The sequence below is a fragment of the Canis lupus genome, chromosome 3 (genome assembly GCF_011100685.1).
Source record: "Canis lupus familiaris isolate Mischka breed German Shepherd chromosome 3, alternate assembly UU_Cfam_GSD_1.0, whole genome shotgun sequence".
Taxonomy (NCBI): domain Eukaryota; kingdom Metazoa; phylum Chordata; class Mammalia; order Carnivora; family Canidae; genus Canis; species Canis lupus.
Window position 1 is genome coordinate 53,918,229 of NC_049224.1, and position 14,944 is coordinate 53,933,172.

The 14,944-nt window shown below is 41.5% G+C and overlaps 1 protein-coding gene across 5 annotated transcripts in view; it reads right to left on the reverse strand.

Moving 5' to 3' along the window:
• Positions 1–14,944, reverse strand: part of BLM (BLM RecQ like helicase) — a 98,689-nt gene that overhangs the window by 23,329 nt on the left and 60,416 nt on the right. For all 5 annotated transcript variants that reach the window (XM_038532886.1, XM_038532887.1, XM_038532885.1 and 2 more), the window contains 3 exons: positions 11,195–11,301; positions 8,039–8,199; positions 2,401–2,596 (listed from right to left, as the gene is read on the reverse strand). In XM_038532886.1, coding sequence (XP_038388814.1) covers positions 2,401–2,596; positions 8,039–8,199; positions 11,195–11,301 — 464 coding nt within the window. The remainder of the gene's footprint in view (positions 1–2,400; positions 2,597–8,038; positions 8,200–11,194; positions 11,302–14,944) is intronic.

A 14,944-nucleotide genomic window follows, 5' to 3' on the forward strand; every position in this document is an offset into this window, starting at 1 on the left:
GCCATCTCTGTGAAACTCAAGTTTTGGCAGTTGTCGTGATAAATACAAGTACCTCCAGAAAAATCCACGTGAAACAGGAAATAAGGGTGGCAGTGTCTAATCTCATGTCAAGGTTTGAGAATCATATGCACATACTTTCTTTGTAAGCAATTGAGGTTAGCTAAGAATAAAAATAAAAAAATTGGGATCCCTGGGTGGCACAGCAGTTTGGCGCCTGCCGTTGGCCCAGGGCGTGATCCTGGAGACCCAGGATCGAGTCCCGCGTCGGGCTCCCGGTGCATGGAGCCTGCTTCTCCCTCTGCCTGTGTCTCTGCCTCTCTCTTTATCTCTGTGTGACTATCGTAGATAAATAAAAAATTAAAAAAAAAAAAGAAAATAAAAAAATTAAATTTTTTTCCCCTGATTTATGAGTATTATTTTTTTCAAAATATTGCTAAGTGTTAAAAACTTAAAATACTTATTGAATTGTTTGGACCTAAATTAATACAGGTTCTTTTTTTTTAAATATTTTATTTATTTATTCATGAGAGAGAGAGAGGCAGACACAGGTAGAGGGAGAAGCAGGCTCCCTGCAGGAAGCCTGATGTGGGACTCAATTCAGGGACTCCAGGATCATGCCCTGGGCCGAAGGCAGGCGCTAAACCACTGAGCTACCCAGGGATCCCCAATACAGGTTCTTTTTTTTTTTTTTAATTTTTATTTATTTATGATAGTCACAGAGAGAGAGAGAGAGATAGAGAGGCAGAGACATAGGCAGAGGGAGAAGCAGGCTCCATGCACCGGGAGCCTGATGTGGGATTCGATCCCGGGTCTCCAGGATCGCGCCCTGGGCCAAAGGCAGGCGCCAAACCGCTGCGCCACCCAGGGATCCCACCCAATACAGGTTCTGTTTAAAACCACAAAAGGACATGCTGAGATTAAAAGTCCATTTTTTCACTGAGAATCATCTTGGTATATAGTGCAAGGGACATGGACTTTGGGGTTCAGATAGACCTGGGCCCCATCAGAGCTCTGCCACTTACTAGCTCTACATCTCTCGTCCTGCTATGTGAAATGAGGAGAGTAACAGCATTACCCATTAGGCCTGTTGTGAAGACTGGGTAAAGGGATATAATCAAGCAGTTAAGATAGCGCACAGAGCAGGTGCTAAGCAATGCCATCTATCTGTATTGCTGATACAACGTACTCTTGCCCCAACCCCCAGTCCTATTGCTGCTGCTGCTCATCAGTGCTCTTGGGGGCAAGTCACAAAGGTTTCATGAAACTCCCTTTTACCATGGGATAAACTACCTCAAAAGCTAGGGATTATGGGCACAAAAGGGGAAATGATACTTGGCACGGTGCCTGGTAAATGTCATGTCCATGTGTAGTATCTCTGGAAGGATCCATTCAAAAGTGGTCTCAAAATAGCAATTTTATTTGGGAAATGTATTTAACTACCACAATTTAGTAGAAAAATGGGCAAAGGGCATAATAAAAGATTCTAAAATATGTATTCACTTTAACCTAGCAAGTCTAAGTCTGGAAATTTGTTCTATAAAGACTGTTTGCACATATGCCCAAAGATACCCGTAAAAGATGCTCAATGCTGTACTGCTGATAACTGTGAAAAGCAATAAATAATCTAGGTATCGATTCCAACAGGACTGGTTAAAAAGCCATGGAATTCTACGTAGTTGAACAATACGTTATCAACCCGAGTCATAATTACATCCTCATGTAGACTGAAAACAATCAGCTTGCTATCAGTCTACAAAAAAAGGCATACAAAACCCCATTTACAAATTTTATTTCAATTAATTAATTAATTAATCAGATAGAGAGAGAGGCAGAGACACAAGCAGAGGGAGAAGTAGGCTCCATGCAGGGAGCCCAACGTGGGACTCAATCCCAGGCCTCCAGGATCTCATCCCGGGCTGCAGGCAGCGCTAAACTGCTGCGCCACCGGGGCTGCCCCGAATTTACAAATTTTAAAATGTATGCATTTGGCAGGGGTAGACACACTAAATATCAGATACTGCTTCTCTCTGATGGGGGAGTAGAAGGCTGAGATGGGAAAGAAAGACATGGGGGGTTTTATTTCTTAACCTGGTGATATGTGAAGGTTCGTTATTTCTCCCATTTGACCTTTCTGCGTGTTTGAAATCTATGTTACATGCAAGGATGCACACAGAGACGGGATCTGGAAGGATACAAAGGAAGCCAATAGCTGGAATTATTTCTTAGGGCAGGACCATATACAAGGCATGGTTTGGACATTGTCTGCTGCTGTATCATTTGAGTGTTACATGACAAGCATGTAATACGTTTATAACTATTTAAAGAAAACTGGACCGAAAGTACCCCAATGGCAGGACAAGGTTCTATCACGAGACTGAAGAGGACAGGAGCTTGGCTTACTCAGGATGAGTCTCTTGAGTCGTGTCACATCATGATAGGTATAGAACAGCAGGCAGTGAGAAATTTCCCCATCTCTTCCAGCTCTGCCAGATTCTTGGTAGTAGCCCTCCACAGACTTAGGGAGAGATGCATGAATCACGAATCGCACATCAGGTTTGTCAATCCCCATTCCGAACGCTATTGTTGCACAGATGACCTGATGAAAAAGCAGAAGCCTTTTAGACTCATAATAGATTTACAGGAACATTTACAGGCACCTCTAAAAGCTCCAGCCTCTATTTTATTTTATTTATTTATTTTTAAAAAATATTTTATTTATTTATTCACAAGAGACACACAGAGAAGCAGAGATGTAGGCAGAAGGAGCCTGATGTGGGACTCGATCCTGGAACTCCGGGAACACACCTAGAGCCAAAGGCAGATGCTCAACTGCTGAGCTACCCAGGCGTCCCTTTATTTTACTTTAAAGTATACTCTATACAACAATCTAATATCGTAACTTGGTCCCATTATTTAGCATGACTTATATGAGATCTTCATATGCAAGATAATTGGCAATTTTATTAAGACCCAAGGAGGTAAAGAGAAACTTGCTATAGCAGGCACTTTTTTGTGTGATTTGGAGTCATTATGGAAGAGGCCCAGAATCAAGAGCAGTCACCTCTTGGTGTGTTGCCATTGCTTATTCTCTTACATTTTTGATATGGAGGTGTGAGGAGCACTATCCACATGGCCATGATCACCAGGTCTATGATCATGAACACGTTGCTCAGGAGCCCACGTTACTCAGGCTGTTTCCAGGGCTTGAACTTCCAGCGGCCACCGCTGCCAGCTTCTCTGATGCTTTGGGAGCAATGGCATTCTCCCCTGCTCCGCTGCTTACCGTCTATGTTCCCAGGTGGGGCAGCTGATGGATCACACACCAGCAACTTCTCCTCAACAGCTGATTTCAAAGTAAAAACTTGTGACATTTTTATTGGAACTCACGTGGGTGAAAGTCTAAGTTGCTTATACTAGAAAAAAAAAAAAAAAGACTGGAGATTGTGCCTATGCAAATGACTTAGTAGGACAAGCCAGGTGACAGTTAAATTTCAGGAGCTTCATAAATTGGTTTTTAGTAAAAAGATCATTTTTAAGAATATCTATTTCAGTTGCAAATTTAGGACTTATTAAGTCAGACCAAAAAGTTACATCTCCAGGTAAAATTATATTATACAAATAAAGCTGCAAGGCTTTATTTGATTTTTTTAGCTCTTAATAAACAGCGGCTGCAAGAACAGGATTTCAAAAGCAACTGAGCTACCTAGCAGCCAGACTGAGTCCTTGGTGCCTGAACAGTAGAAATAGCAACTGCAGGCTGTGAAGTGTGAGGCAGCAAATAAATGTGCTTGGCAACATTGGGTCTGGCTGCGGCCTGAGCTATAGGCCAGTCAGCCCTCTAAATTTATGGCACTTTGATCAAAGGGAATGTCCTTGGAAAAGAGAAAGTCTACTGGAGCCTCTAGTGGTGGGGAGCAGGTGGAGAGGTCGGGCAGGGAGGTGTGGCAACCCATAGGCCCGTAGCAGTCCAAGAAGCAGGGGTGCATTTCCCCAGGTCAGGTGGGCCTAGGGCAGTGAGAGAGCAAGCATGTAGGCTCCCAGTGAGTCGACATAGATGCCAAGTCCCCCTGAAAGCCTTTACTCCTCATCACTGGGAAAAACTTGCTTGATCCAGCTGTTATTTCCTTATTTCTGTGTTACTTTTAAAACTATAGACTAGACTATAATAATTTCTTTGTGAAGAAAAACAAGGAAGTTTTATTCTATCTTACAAATCTAACAAGATCAGAGTTGTCCAGTGATGGTATAATTAGCTACTCTGAAAATGGAAACAGAAACTCACCAATTTTTTAAACTATATTTTTGATCAAAGTGTTTTATATATATGTATACAAATATGTACATATGTGTGCATGGGTATTTATACTATAAATATTTTTTTTCAAGAATTTATTTATATATTCATGAGAGAGAAAGAGAAGCAGAGACATAGACGGAGAAGCAGGCTCCTCACAGCAAGCCTGATGGGGGACTGGATCCCAGGACTCCAGGATCACTCTCTGAGCCAAAGGCAGACGCTCAACCCCTGAGCCACCCAGGAGTCCCTTTTTTATGGTTTTAGATTCTATTTGTTCCTATGTTTCTCCATCATTTACATCTGAACATTTGCATATCATTACGAAATTCTTCATAAATCATTTTCAATGTCAGGAATGCACTATAATACAGTCACTCTCTCAGGACACTTAGGCTACTTACGATTAAAAATAATATTATTATACAGTCGATGATATTCTAATAACTTTGTGGTAAGTGGCTAGTACAAGTATTGTGGTAAGTAGCTAGTACAATTATTGTGGTGTGCATGCGACAATGTATATAATTGCTAAGTCACTGTGTTGTATACCTGAAAGTAATATAATATTGTATATATCAGCTATACTTCAATTAACAAAAAACCCAGAAAACCATAAACAAACACTGATATGAATTCCATTCGTGTGTTTCAAATCAGAAGCTCCTGTAATAGTCTGCTATGTTCTCTTCCAGAAAGGCTCTCAGAAGCATTGCAGGAAACTGCCTCTTATAGCACCATCCCCAACAATTAATAGAAGTTTCCTAATACAAGAAGTGAAAATGGTCTTTCACTGTTTTAAGTTTGGCTTCCTTTAATAACTAGCAAAGCTGCCCTTTGAGAAACAATTCTACTTAGCTTTTCGTGGCTCCTTCTTTTTGATGTCTCTTGATAGCCTGGGGAAATTTATTAATTGAGACTCATGTTTTTCTTATCGAAGTTTTACATGCTCTTTGGTATGTTTTATTTGCTGGAGACATTATTTTCCTAGTTTTGCTATTTGCTATTGCCTTTAATTTTATCAATTAATAACTGTTTATTTAGGTTTTTAATTGTTTCTAGCAATTATTTCCTTTTGAGCTCTTTTTAAGGTTGGGTTCTCTTCTAGTCAGAGTTCATACATTTAAAAATACCAATACTGGGGCATCTGGATGGCTCAGTGGTTGAGTGTCTGCCTTTGGCTCGGGTTGTGATCCTGGGGACCTGGGATCAAGTCTGGCATCAGGCTCCCTGGAGGGGGCCTGCTTCTCCCTGACTCTGCTTCTCTCTCTGTGTCTCTCATGAATAAATAAATAAAATCTTCAAAAAAATTAAAAATATCAATACCTTTATTTACCTATAATTAATTTTGATAGGAGGATTCAAAATGATTGCCCCCCAGCAGGTAAGAGGTACCAGTGGTTGGATTGTCCTCCTTTACTCATTATTTTTCAATGTCATCCTTACCACATATTGTTTTTATAATGCCTTTTTAAAAAAAGATTTATTCATTTTGGGGGAGGGGTGGGGGGAGAGTTTCAAGCAGACTCCGCCCTAAGCAGGGAACCCTGCTTATGGGGCTTGATCTCACAACCCTGAGATCACAACTTGAGCTGAAACCAAGAGCTGGGACACTCAATTGACTGCACCACCCACCGGTGTGCTCTGTTTTCCAGTCTAATTCTGGACTTCTGTGTCATTGATCTGTCTGTAATGTACTGCAAAGCCAGTGTTCACGTGTTTTCATTTTCTTGCCCAAGTCTTTCAGTTACTTGAACTTGAATATTCTTCCAGATAAACTTTAGAAAAAGTTTATCAAAGAAAAAAAAACCCACTGGAATTCTGCTTAGTTAAATATACAAATTAGGGAAGACTGGCATCTGTGATTACTTCAGTGGAGATAAGCTGGTGATACATTTTGGACTTTACATATCTGAGAGTGCTTTTCTGTTGTGTCCAACATCTGTGATGAGAGCTGGCTGTGAAATCCTACAGCTCCAGGCTTCCCTCCTTTGATTCTGAAGATGGTGTGTTCTGCTTTTGTTCTTCAGTGAAACAGTCTCAGGCCTGTCTGTTTTTTTGTAGAGTATCCTATTTCTCTATCTTCGTGAATGTAATTTCTTTCAGCTCTCTGCAAATCAAACAAAGTGGTGAACTCTGTCTACATGTAAGTTTTCCCCCAGCGACTCTGAGAAAATGCTTTTAAATTTGTTAAATATTTGTTATGTATTCATTCAGAACACATCTGACTACTGTATCTACTTCAGCCATCTTGATTTCTTCCTTGGATACACTGATTATTCTTAAGCTGACATTTTCAAGATATTCACTACCTCGCTGATCCAAATGTCTGCACCAAGGTGAATGAATCATTTATGTCTTGATACATAATTGGATTTGTTTTGCCTTTTTGTGAATTTTCTTATCTAGATAAACTGAATTTTTATTTGTGCCTTCATCTCTGTGTTCTTCTTATGGCAAAGTACTTCTAGTTCATATATTGAGTCTTCTGGCATCTTTCCAAGGACCCCAAGCTAATACCCTCTAAGACTTTTTTGTTTCCATTATGAAATAATTTTGAGAGGTATTTTTCCTTTGAATCTTCGGGGTAATTTCTTTTTTTGTGAACTGAAAACTTCATAGGCTAAGAAAAAAAGTTATCAGTCATTTTCCTCAAATTCATCTTTGTATTTAGAGAGATCTATCCAAGGCTACAACACTGGCACCTGTTGCCATACGGGATGTCTAGAGGGTTCTTAGTTCCATGTCTCTTGATCCACTTGGGTGAAAAATCTGTCATCTCAGAATCTCAACACAATTAATTATCAGGGAAATGCAAATTAAAATCACAATGAGATGCTGCTTCACATTCCCTAGGATGGATATGGTTAAAAAAATAAAGTCATAATAATAATAAGGAAGCATGGACACTAGAACCTCATATATCACTGGTGGAAATGTAAAATTTAAAATTCTGTAGCTGCTTTAGAAAACAGTTTGGTAGTTCCTCAAAACATTAAATACAGTTACCATATGACTAAACAATTCCACTCTAGGTATCTATCCAAGAGAACTGAAAACATATTCATACAAAAACATGTACACAGATGTTCGCAGAAGCATTATTCACAATAGCCAGAAAGTGGGTACAACAAAATGTCCATTAACTGATGAATGGATAACAAACTAGGATATATTCATACAACAGAATGTGATCTGGTGCACAAAGAAAGTACTGATACATGCTACAACAAGATACATAATGCCTTGAAAACATTATGCTAAATAAGAGAAATTAGTCACAAAAGAACACATACTGTATAATTTCATTTATATGAAATGTCCAGAATAGGAAAAACTATAGAGACAGATTAGCAGTGGTTCTATTAGTTTTTGTCAGAGACGGGAGTTTGTGGAGTGGGGAGTGGCTGCTAACGGGTATGGAGTTTCTTTTTGCGATGATGAAATATTCTGGAATTAGATAATGGTGATGCTTGCACAACCCTGTGAATACACTAAAACCTACTGACTCGTAAACTTCGAAAGGGCGAATTTTATGGTATGTAAATTACAACTGATTAAGAAAAAAAGTTTTTTGATTTAGGAAAGAAAAAGCAACTTTAGAAGTCTCAAAAAAATCTGTTTTTAAATTTCAGTCTTATTTTGATGTTTGCTGTCTTTTCAGTAGAAAGAATTTTTATACTGCATGTGCAAGTTTGTTCATATACTATAAAAGATTATTTCCTTTATTTTAAAAAATGTTACCTGGCAGCCATCCTGATTAATCCACTTGTGCTGTACTTCATCCCTTGCAGAATCACTGAGGCCAGCATGATAAGCAAGAGCAGCAAGACCATCTTTCTGTAAAGTGTCAGCCATTGTATCACATTCTCGTCTGGAGAGGCAATAGATTATCCCGGAGTCATCTGCCAAGAAACCAAAACAGTATTGAGACACGAGAGCTTTTAACATAAGTAACAAAACAATTTCCTTTTTTTTTTAAGTTGGCTCTAATTCCAGCATGGAGTCCAATGTGGGGCTCGAACCCATGACCCTGAGATCAAGACCCAAACTGAGATCAAGGGTGGGATGCTCAACCAACTTAGCCACTTGTTATGTTCTTAGAAATACACAAACCATAAGCAGACCTCCAGTCTTCTAATAGTAGCAGGTAACAGAGTAATTTAAGCAAGGAGTTCAGGTGGACTGGAAATGACAAGATGTGACCTTCTGGGGGCATGTGGGTGGCTCAGTTGTTTAAGCGTCTGCCTTCAGCTCAGTTCATGATCCCAGGGGTCATGGGATTGAGCCCCACGTCGGGCTCCCTGCTCAGTGACGGGGGGGGGGGGGGGGGGGGGGGGGCTGTTTCTCCCTCAGCCTCTACTTTTCCCAGTGTTTGTGTTTCCTCTCTCTCTCAAATAAATTAAAAAAAAAAAGTGACCTTTTGTTCTATCTGTTCCCTGAATAACTCCTTATGTGGACGTGGAGGAAGCCTGGGCTCTATTTCATGCTGGCAATAAAATGGAAAGAGGGTACCCTTACACAAATGCTGCGGAAAGCGTATAGCTGTATGTATCAGCCTTAGAAATGCATCTAGGAAGCTAATCTAGGAAATAAAGTGGTACAAGGACTTCTGTGAAAAGTTTTGTTTCTACTTTTTAAAATTAGAAATTTTTTTTTTTAATTTTTTTTTTTTTTATTTATTTATGATAGGCACACAGTGAGAGAGAGAGAGGCAGAGACACAGGCAGAGGGAGAAGCAGGCTCCATGCACTGGGAGCCCGACGTGGGATTCGATCCCGGGTCTCCAGGATCGCGCCCTGGGCCAAAGGCAGGCGCCAAACCGCTGCGCCACCCAGGGATCCTCTAAAATTAGAAAAATTTTAATGGCCAACAGTAACAAATAAGTTACTGGGGATCCCTGGGTGGCTCAGTGGTTTGGTGCCTGCCTTTGGCCCAAGGAGCAGTCCTGGAATCCCGGGATCGAGTCTCGTGTCGGGATCCTGGCATGGAGCCTGCTTCTCTCTCTGCCTCTCAATCTCTATGTCTATCATGAATAAATAAATAAAATCTTAAAAAAAAAAAAGAAAAAGAAATAAGATACACTGAAACTTTTTTTTTAAAGATTTCATTCATTTATTTATTTATTTTTTTTACCTTTTTTTTAATTTTAATTTTTATTTATTTATGTATGATAGTCACAGAGAGAGAGAGAGGCAGAGACGCAGGCAGAGGGAGAAGCAGGCCCCATGCACCGGGAGCCCGATGTGGGATTCGATCCCGGGTCTCCAGGATCGCGCCCCGGGTCAAAGCCAGGCGCTAAACCGCTGCACCACCCAGGGATCCCCATTTATTTGTTCATGAGACACACAGAGAGAGGCAGAGACATAGGCAAGAGGGAGGAGCAGGCTCCCTGCGGGGAGCCCGATGTGGGACTTGATCCCAGGACCCCGGGATCACAACCTGAGCCAAAGGTAGACAGTTAACTACTGAGCCACCCAGGCATCCTGATATGCTGAAACTTTTAAGTGACCTCTAAGTTTAAAAAATAAAACACGAAAATGCTCAAGATATAAAACAGGTTAAGGGTTGAAAAACTATACACAGAAGCTAATGGAAAAATGCACACAGCAACTGCTGGAAGGAAATGAACCCCCAAATGGTAATGGTGACTTGTCTTGAGGTAAGGTTTATCTTTTGCTTCTTTCTTCTTGTTACTTTCTCAGTTTTCTTCAGTAAGCACATGTTATATGTATTGTTTTGAAAAATCACAAAACAAGGGATGCCTGGGTGGCTCAGCAGTTAAGCTTCTGCCTTTGGCTCAGGGCATGATCCTGGAATCCTGAGATCCAGTCCTAGATTGGGCTTCCTGCATGGAGCCTGCTTCTCTCTCTGCCTGTGTCTCTGCCTTTCTCTCTTTCTGGGTCTCTCATGAATAAATAAATAAAATCTTAAAAAAAATCATAAAACGAAAGGTATGAGATTTGTCTGCTCTCCATGGCAAAGTCAAGGTTATAGACACACACACTGCCTATGTTCTTCACTGCCTGAGAAAAGGAGGCCTAGAAGGGAGATTATGAATGACTTCTTGGTCTATCCCTGTATCATTTGATTTGTTCAAAAAAATACATATAGGACTTTTTAAGGATTTTTTTTTAAGATTTATTTACTTACTTATTCATGAGAAACACACAGATAGATAGAGAGAGAGAGAGAGAGAGAGGCAGAGACACAAACAGAGGGAGAAGCAGGCTCCATGCAGGGAGCCCGATGTGGGACTTGATTCCGGGTCTCCAAGATCACATCCGGGGCTGCAGGCGGCGCTTAACCGCTGCGCCACCGGGGCTGCCCCAAGGATTTTTTTTTTTAAAGTGATCGCTACACCCAATGTGGGGGCTCGAACTCATGATCCCCGAGATCAAGAGTCACACGCTCCACTGATAGAGCCAGCCAGGTGCCCCACAAACATGTGTACTGGTTTTTTAAAAATCAAAGAGAGGTGGCTAACAGAAACAATTTTCTATGGGGAAGTAGAAAAAGGGTTACATGGAAAACCACCATGCATTTCAGGATCTCATTCCAGTTAACAGAACTTAGAGGCAGACACTCTTGGGAGAAGACCCTAACCCAGACAGCGGTATAATTCCTACCAACAGAAACCAGGGGAGATACACTGAAACCACAAATCATAACACAGGTGTGTAGGAGGGAGTATTTCATACACTTTTTCTTAGGGTTTATTGTTACTAAACGCAATTTTATAATTTCTAGGATTCAGAGAGTTGCAGTATTCTATTCTATAAGTAGCTAGTTAGTGCTATTATAACGAGAAAAGAAATGTTTAATATGCACGTTTATTCTATTGTGATACTGAAACGACATTTATTACTTCTAGACAGTTTGTCACATGGCTGTACTCACGTGGGTGATACTTTCTGATCCATTCTAAGCAATCAAATGCCACCTTCTTGGGTTTTTTTGGTAACACGTAGTATTTCAGATTATGTCTGTTAAAGCTCATGCTAAACCTAGAAGTCCCAAACATAAAATTCTGTTATTATGAGAAAGTATAGTTTCAGTCACCTTCACACATTAAACACAGATTTTGCATTCTGCAAACCTAATTATCAAGCTGTCTTAAGCTGAATATGGTCCCTGGCAGCTTAGGTAAGAGAACCATGGGAGGGAAGTCAGGTGAAGGGTCCACAGATAGAGGGAGTAAATGTCTGTAGGCCGAGGTGTACAAAAGACAGGTGAGTTGGGAGCCCAGTCGCCAGGATGAGGTTGATTACAAGCAGAGGCCGATAAAACATTACTTAAAACATTAAGAAAATCAGAGAATGGTGTTTTTTTTTTTTTTTTTTTAACACCACCAATGTTCTCAAATTTTGACTGCATCCATGAAGAGTTGATTGTAGGGCAGCAGCAGGAGCTGACGCCCTACGCATCAGGGATCCCTGTCCTGTGGTCTGCGCCCCAGAGAGCAGGTCTGTCTCCCCTTTCGCTGGTCCTTTGTTCTCCGCCCACTTCCACCCTCCTGCTTCCTCAGTGAGCTTTTCTCTATTCTCTCCTCTCCTGTATTTCAGTCTCTTCCTTTTGCCTGAGTATGTTCTAGGGCCACCAATCCTAAAAACAGAAGCTCCTCTGGATCCTTACATTCCACTGCATCTGGCACCTCACCTCTTTCTTTTCCCTCCAACGGCAAGTTTCTCAGAAGACACTTATGCCCCCAACCAACCATATGTCCAATTTCAATTCTTGGCACCTCCATTTCCGGTTTTTGCCATCACCATTCTACTCAAATTGTTCTAGCTAAGCTTTTAAAACCAAAGAAATGGGACCCCTAGGTGGCTCAGCGGTTGAGCATCTGCCTTTGGCTCAGGGCGTGGTCTTCGAGTTCTGTGATCCAGTCCCACATTGGGCTCCCTGCATGGAGCCTTCTTCTCCCTCTGCCTGTGTCTCTGTCTCTCTGTCATGAATGAATAAATAAAATCTTAAAAAAGAAAAACAAAAAACTAAAGGAAGGTGAGAGGATTGTGCCTGGGTCCCCCCACTTCACCAGGTTCCAACATCTCTATAGGAAGAAGGTAACACTGCAGAACAGTTAAGGTTAGAGCATAAAGACAAGTCAGTGCCCATGCTGATGGAAGAAAAGAGACTGTAACTCTAACAACTTGTGGTTAAGGAAGACACCTAGTACAGGGAATGGGGATTGGAGGGAAGGATGATGGTGAATAAAACCACTGGCTTTCTGTCTTTGTATCTAAATCCAAGCTGGTTGGGCCCAAGTTTTGTTGCCAGTGGTAGGATACACTTATTTGGCTTTAGGGTGAAAGAATGCCTTGCATGTGGAGGGCAGCCATATTCCTGAATGGACTTCTATGTAGGTAAGGCGGCCATGCAACGGGCAGCGGTCTCCCCACTGTGTGCACTGTGCCCACTGGTCTTTATTCAGACCTCACTCTCTCTGACCTCTCCAGCACTCCACGTAGTTGGCTGTCCTCACAGAAAACCCCTCACAGCAGCTACAAGTTCACAGTCCATGGACTTGCCCTCCCCCCCCGCACTTGCTCCTCTGAGTTGTCTCATTTTCTTTTATTTTTTTTTAAATATTTTATTTATTCATGAGACACACACAGAGAAAGGCAGAGGGAGAAGCAGGCTCCCTGTGGGGAGCCCGATGTGGGACTCGATCCCAGGACTTCGGGATCATGCCCTGAGCCGAAGGCAGAACCTCAACCACTAAGCCTCCCAGATGCCCCTGTCTCTTCTTCCTTTGCTTACTCCTTAAGTGGGGACTACTTAAGTGTTCAGTGCTCCTCTTCTCCCTCATGTTGCTTTCTTCAGAGACCTCACTCCCCGCTTTAAGCACCACCTAGTGCCATCCCCACATGCCCCAATTTCTGCTATTGTCCACCTTAGACCTTATAGTTCTGAACTACAGTCCAACTTCTTTTTAAAATCAGCGGCTTGAAACTGGGGTACACACAACACGGGTTCTCAAAGACTTTTTCTTTTAAAGATTTATTTATTCATTCATAAGAGAGGCAGAGACACAGAGGGTGAATCAGGCTCCCCGAGGGGAGCCTGATGTGGGACTTGATCCCGGGACTCCAGGATCATGCCCTGGGCCGAAGGCAGACACTCAACCACTGAGCCACCCAGGCATCCCATCAAAGACTTTCTAAAGGTACAGAAGCAAAGACAACTATAAAGGAATCAATTTGCAGATCTTTCATCTTCACGTGTACTTTCTTCCAGAAGACTGATCTGGGTGTACCTGCAGTCCAGACATCCTGCTCGTGACCCCTGCCCTGCCTTTCCCTTTTAAAACGGTCTCCTCACTTCCTAAAAATAAACAAATCCTACTTTTCACCCATACTGAACCTCACGATCACACATTCGTCTGGCAATAAAAACCTCCAGGGCACTGTGCAGAACAAATGCAATATAGTATGGGTGCAGCTGAAACTTTATTTTTATTTATTTATTTATTTTTTAAGAGAGAGAAGGGGACTCCCTGGCTGGCTCAGTTGGTTAAAGGTCCAAGTCTTGATTTTGGCTGAGGCCAAGATCTTAGGGGTGTGGGGTTGAGCCCTGCATCAGGCTCTGTGCTCAGCATGGAGTCTGCTCAACTGACTGAGCCACCCAAGCACCCCTGAAACTTTCTTTAATCAAAGTACTAGAAACCCTGGGTAGAGCTCCATACCTTGTAAGGGTTTTGCATATTTATGCTAAGAATAAAGTGTGACATGAGGAATGAAGTACATTGGCCCTTGTTGGGATATTCTGATTTCAGACACACGGAGAGCAAAGTGGTGGGGGTAGAGATGATTTTTATCATATGATGTTGCTTCTTGTATTGCTATTATCTCAGGATGCCTTGCTTCTGAGAGTCTTGAGACATCTGTTAATCAATACTTTGAAACCATCCCTCTTATGCTATTTATATGCACAGAACACTGAGAGCTCTCTTCTAGGGCTGGAAATGGCAGAAGAACATGTAATGGATTGTGACAAGAAAAGGCAACAGGTAAAAAGACTGATATATCTATGGACTATTTCGATCATTCTAAATTATTTACAACCACTGCTCTAGCAAAGAAACCACAGTCTTGACAGAATGATGTCATAACAAGAACGGCCCAGGTATACAAACAATGTAGACTATCTGAGTTAATTTGGGCTTTAGTTGGGAATGGTGTATGAGTCTCCCTACCCATATGAATGCTAAAATGACTATAGACAAGAATTGCCTTGTTACCTTTTATTACATTTTACACTATGCTTTAATTTCAGAATAATGTTTTATGAATAAAAAAAAAGTTTGGGCCAAAAAAGAGACAATAGCAAGTGTAGGTGGCATCAGAACCCATGACACTGCAGATGGGAATGGGAAACAGTATGGCTCCTTTGGAAAACAGCCTGGTAGTTCTGCAAAAGGTTAAAAATAGAGTCACCCTGTAAGTGCACACTTCCACTCCTGGGTGCATGCCCATGAGAAAGGAAGACAGAGGTTCACACAAAAACCTGTCTGTGAACACAGAGTTTAGCATTAGTCATAAGAGCCAAAAATGGAAACAACCCTGATATTCACCAACAGATAAAATGGGCCACACCCATACAATGGAATATTATTCAGCAATAAACTTTGAAAACATCATGTTAAAG